Source organism: Rousettus aegyptiacus, unplaced genomic scaffold, assembly GCF_014176215.1.
Source record: "Rousettus aegyptiacus isolate mRouAeg1 unplaced genomic scaffold, mRouAeg1.p scaffold_m13_p_1, whole genome shotgun sequence".
Lineage (NCBI taxonomy): Eukaryota > Metazoa > Chordata > Mammalia > Chiroptera > Pteropodidae > Rousettus > Rousettus aegyptiacus.
Window position 1 is genome coordinate 128,296,582 of NW_023416284.1, and position 5,206 is coordinate 128,301,787.

A 5,206-nucleotide genomic window follows, 5' to 3' on the forward strand; every position below is an offset into this window, starting at 1 on the left:
TAATGAAACATTTAAACTGAGTTCACCTACCTAACCTCAACTGCAGTCATCTAAATGTGCAACATTTTAAATAGACACATTTACTCACTCCCCTTTCCTAAACTACTTGCAACCTCCATCTCATTTCCAAACCCTTCAGCAAGTGACACTGACAATGAAAGAATACTGCACTGCAGAGGCATGTAAATTACCATCAGCTTCATCAAGTCCACTGGCATATGTGACCACAGAATATTTTCATGATCGATTAAGTGAGAACCAACATTGTACATTTACTCTATACATCGCCCCATTATGTGCTTGAATAAGAGTTCTTGGGGAATTTATTTTTACCGTTGGCTAGTTACTTTGAATGTATGGATAATTAAAAGGTGAAAGAGCTCCAAAGATTCCAAGTGTCTATTTAAAAGCTGTTAAAATGAAAAGCGAAATGGAGGACACCCACAATAATTCTTGGACTCCTGGAGATCCTAAGACATGCTACAAAAATAGGTCTTTATTCTTAGGAAAATATAGTCAGAGCTAGCTTCCTTATGCTATACATAAAATCTTAACATCAGAGGCAGTACAGATAGTACAGATAGTTTTTGAACTGATCTCCAAACAAGCACAAACCCACTATGTTGAAAAGAACAGGTAATTTGAGGTTTTTGGCAAAAGACAGTACTTCACACATCTAATCCAAATCAAAGAGCCTGCAGACAGTTTTCAGGGAAATGAAAGGAATGAAATAAATATAAATTCTATGGATAAATAAATGTAAAAGACAATTTAAATAAGCTAACAGAACTATTATTTTTTAAATAAAAATACTAGTCAGGTACAAGCTTTTGTTTCTCAATGCCAGACTTCTAAATGTTTGTCAGACTACTTACTGTTAATATCATTAAAACTCTAATCTTGGACCAGAGCATTAGTTATAATACTGTTTTGCATTTGTAAAAAAGATTTTTTTTCCCAACTGAATGCTTCAAGTCCTGAAAAAATATTTTAGGTATATTACTGAAGGCAGACTGTGGTGCTAACAGAACTTGTATCTCATGTATTTTTTTAAAAAGGAACAGACCAAAAAGTCCACCTACTAATTTGCCCACAGTTAAAAATCTTTGAACATTGGTTTATAATCAGCATCTTTAAAAAAGTAGTGGCATGCCCTATTGAGTGGTAATGATTAGTGAGTTAATTAATACCATATACCATCCCCACAAGTCTGTTCATTTTATGTATTAATTTTTCATTTTATACCTGCCACTGTGATAAGATTTAAAAAAAAAAAACAAAAATTTGTTATATATCATTGGGGAGAAAATGGTCATGATGGGTATTCTTGGAAGTTTTAGGACCTGAGCAATCATTTAACTCTAGGATTATCTCCCTATCTTATGTGCATGAAGTCCTTCTATACTTTTTAAATTTCTCCCCTTAATTAAAAGGGTACATGTCTAAAACAAGGTGATCTTTTGCTTTTTCTGATCAAGTGACTTTTGGCATAGTAGTCAAAAAAACTGTTCTGAATGTGACAATTTTGCCCACCTAGCATGATGTTCACCCTGATATTAAATAAGTCTTTTTAATTATTTTATATACAAGTGAATACCCAAGATCACCCCATCAATCCATTTGTTGTTCATATTTTATGAGGAAAATATATTTTGTTAAATCAGACTTGCAGTAATTGGTAAATTTCTCAAGATGCGTCAACTGTCAATATGAGTGTGCAACCACTCTTTGTGCTCAATCTCTCCTTCATTTCTGAAATCTGGTTCAGCTGCAATGGCTGAAAAATCTTTCATAAAAAGTATGTCTGGGATAATATATTCAACACAATTTTCTCACAAAGCAACTTTCTGAAAACTGATTAAAAAGAGATGATCACTATTGATCGTCAAGTAGTCTGCAGAAACAAAATCTTGCGTCTGTTTTGGTTAGGTAACTCAAGTTATTTAACAATCAGAATGCTTTAAGGATACATTTTTCACCCCAAGGAAGGGACTTGACTCTTAGATTTAAGACCCATTCCTTGACAAAATGTACAAAATTTCTTTAACTTGTCATCTGTCCATTCTTTGAAGCTGTCAAAGCCAAGAACCCATAAACAAATCACAAATAGCAATAACCTACATTAGTTAACATTCCCCTTTTAACATGTTGACATTTTTACTAAAGGATTAGTTATTTTGCATTTCCATTTCTCATATCCCATGACATTCCATATAAATTGCATTATTGCTTTATAGGCCACACAACATTCAAAAGTATGTTTATATGCATTGCCTGTTTTCCTTGATTTCTGATAAGTTTGATACTGATTTTACTACAGAAATTTAAGTTTGAAAATACCAGTTAGTATTTCTTCTCAACTTAATTTTTCACATCACTAATCACTACATGCATATTTAGCTCTGATTATATTGCTCAAAAACTGCACCCATTATCAGAACAGTGCAAATGATATTTAATTTTTAAATTATAATGGCTTGAATTCAAAGTTATTCAAATGAACACTGTCAAGTAATTTCACTTGAGTGTGTACATTTCATCACCACTGTTTACATTACCCATCAATTCTTCCCAAGTTCTTTTTATAAGTTTTCCCTCCCAAATCCCCAAACTAAGAATGCCAAATAGTCTTAGACACCCACAGTTCCGTATTTTAATGTTTTAAGAACACATTTGTGAACTCACAAAAATGTTCATCTTTCAACTTTGAAAAGCAATTCTTACTTAAGCCAAACAAACCCATCCTAAAATCCCAACAAATAATTCTGAGAATTAACTTAAACACCTTGACAGTGTCCCTTAAAAAGGGTATGACAGTAAAGTGCCAATAGGCATGGCAATGACCTCTTTGATGGGATCATTTAACTCCTTGGAACTGGGAAATGCCAGCACCAAGGATTACACTGAGATTCAATTTTACTGAAGGCTACATTTAGTTTACCCACTTTCCACAACCTATTATACTCATTGTATGTTAGAATGAAATGTAAATGTTTTGTGTAGCCCTCAAACTTACACTAAGATTTGAGAGAGATGCACTTTAAAAAAGCACGGGGTAATATATAAAATCAGTGGCAGAAAGTTTCATTAAGCACCAGGAACTAATTTTTGTCACCCCATACTCATTTTGTAGGTAAGTTTCAATAACCGGCAAGGCACATTTACATATATTCCAATGAATACTTATTGACAAATTTTAAATTACACTCTATGTCCCAGCTATCCCAGTAACTGACATACAACATACTAAAATGGTTTATTAAGATAACATAAAAAAAAACCAATTAATGTGAAACATACAGGCTATTGGCAACCACTATTCTAAAATTATGTAAGTACAAATAAACATACTGAAATGTGTGCAATTCTAAGTTTTTAAACCAGAATATTTCTATACTAACACACATTTATATTAATGACACATAAAAAAAATAAAAACTTTATTACAAAAATAAGTTACACTCGCCTCCAGCTTACAGTATAAAACAATTTTATTTGCAGGAATGCAAAATGATTGTTTGCCATGAGCATTTTGAACATATGACATTTCTAATTTTCTTGTTAAATTTGCATTTACTGGGGAAACTGGTGTGTATAAAACCTTAATTAAGTATAATAAGCTCTGATCTTCATTGTGGTGCCTATTGGGTATGTGATATAACTGCAGTATCCCTTTGGGAAAGGGGAAAAGGGACTTCTTTATACCAAGTCCTAATTAAACTATAATTCCACTTTTGACTTTAAGCTATCAATTTAGGACTTGACAAAAAAATTTTTGAGGGTGATTCAATAGAGGATGCTTCACCACTGAACACTCACTGTCATCAAGGTGCTTTAGAAAATTAAAAACATAGCACAAATGATTGTACTCTATTCTACAAGTTATCATGACCTGCATAAAGAAATGGAAAGCTGATTCACATTTTTACAGTGATCAGCAGTAAGAAATGCACTAATGAAACATACCTTTTACCTAAAAAGCTAAACTACAGCCATATACTAATCTCTATGATTTATGAAAAAACTTCAAAATATCCAAATGTCAGGCTTTGCTGTACAACTGTCAGTTTTAGTCTGACTTTTTATAAAGGGACACTGCAGTATTTAGTACAAGTTCGGATGCACTTTTTTTTGAACATCTGATGTCTTACAAAAGTAACATCTTGCTAAACTATTATACATCCAAATAACTACAATATCTGAAGAAGCAAGGCTGCTTTTTCAGCCACAAAATACGACAAAAGCAAGGCCTGTTATGATGGTCATGAGGAAGTCTTACAAGCCTCTGAAACTAAAGGCAACTAAGAATGTTACATTTGGTATATTAAAATCTTACCCTCATATCATTTAACAAGCCTTGCTTTTATCTACAAAGATTTTCTATGTACAGTACAGACAGGGTATAGTTCAATCCTCTGCTACTGAGGTAGTTAACCAACCCTTTAAAAAAGGTTCTGAAAAGAACCACTATCTGGAATGCCTGACTAACCAGCTCTGATGATTACACCTGAAACTGCATATCTGAACACAATTCAAAAGTGATTACTATAAAAAAGATATAGACAATCATGATTAACCTTGGTGAGCAGAAATAAAATTTAAGGATACCAACAATGGCATTCATCTATACCACTGCAATAAAATTTAAATGCACAAATTCAAGAGAATATTTCAGAAAACCACTGCTGGGATCCTTAATTTAAAAAAACAGGGGAAAAATCTACTTAGAGCAGATTTTTTAAAGAGAAGAACTTTATTCTTTATTAAGATATCATGCTAGAAGTTATGAAGAATTTCTGTTGGAACACATTTGGAAAATAGAGTAGCTTTAGTTTAATAACTTGCACTGCAGAGAAAATTGTTAAAGAAATTCATATCAAAGTCCAAGTATTAGTTCAATGTCCTGTATTTGATTCCATGATCTTCATAGGAAGGTCTTCTGCAATAGAATATGCTCCTATACAGCCGAGATAGTTAAGGTTGCTTGATTTCCTTACCATTACTCCACTGCAAGCTTCTGGTGTAATCCCACATAGCAAGTCAGTCTTCATTGTAACAGGTCAGGACCGGCCTCGACCCCTTTTCCCTGCTAGCCAGGTAACAAAAGGAATCAGTTAGATAAATCATTTTAAATTAATAATGTGTACATACATAATGACATTAAAAAAATAAAAGCTTTAACAAAGTAATTCTAAATATTAAGTCT

General features: G+C 32.8%; 1 protein-coding gene across 5 annotated transcripts in view; it reads right to left on the reverse strand.

Moving 5' to 3' along the window:
- Positions 1-476: 476 nt before the first annotated feature.
- Positions 477-5,206, reverse strand: part of LOC107517411 (synaptotagmin binding cytoplasmic RNA interacting protein) — a 28,045-nt gene continuing 23,315 nt past the window's right edge. For 3 of the 5 annotated variants that reach the window (XM_016158096.2, XM_016158100.2, XM_016158093.2), the window contains one exon: positions 477-5,089. In XM_016158096.2, coding sequence (XP_016013582.1) covers positions 5,048-5,089 — 42 coding nt within the window. In that variant the 3' untranslated portion in view covers positions 477-5,047. The remainder of the gene's footprint in view (positions 5,090-5,206) is intronic. The other 2 variants (XM_016158097.2, XM_016158095.2) reach the window with 1 other exon arrangement.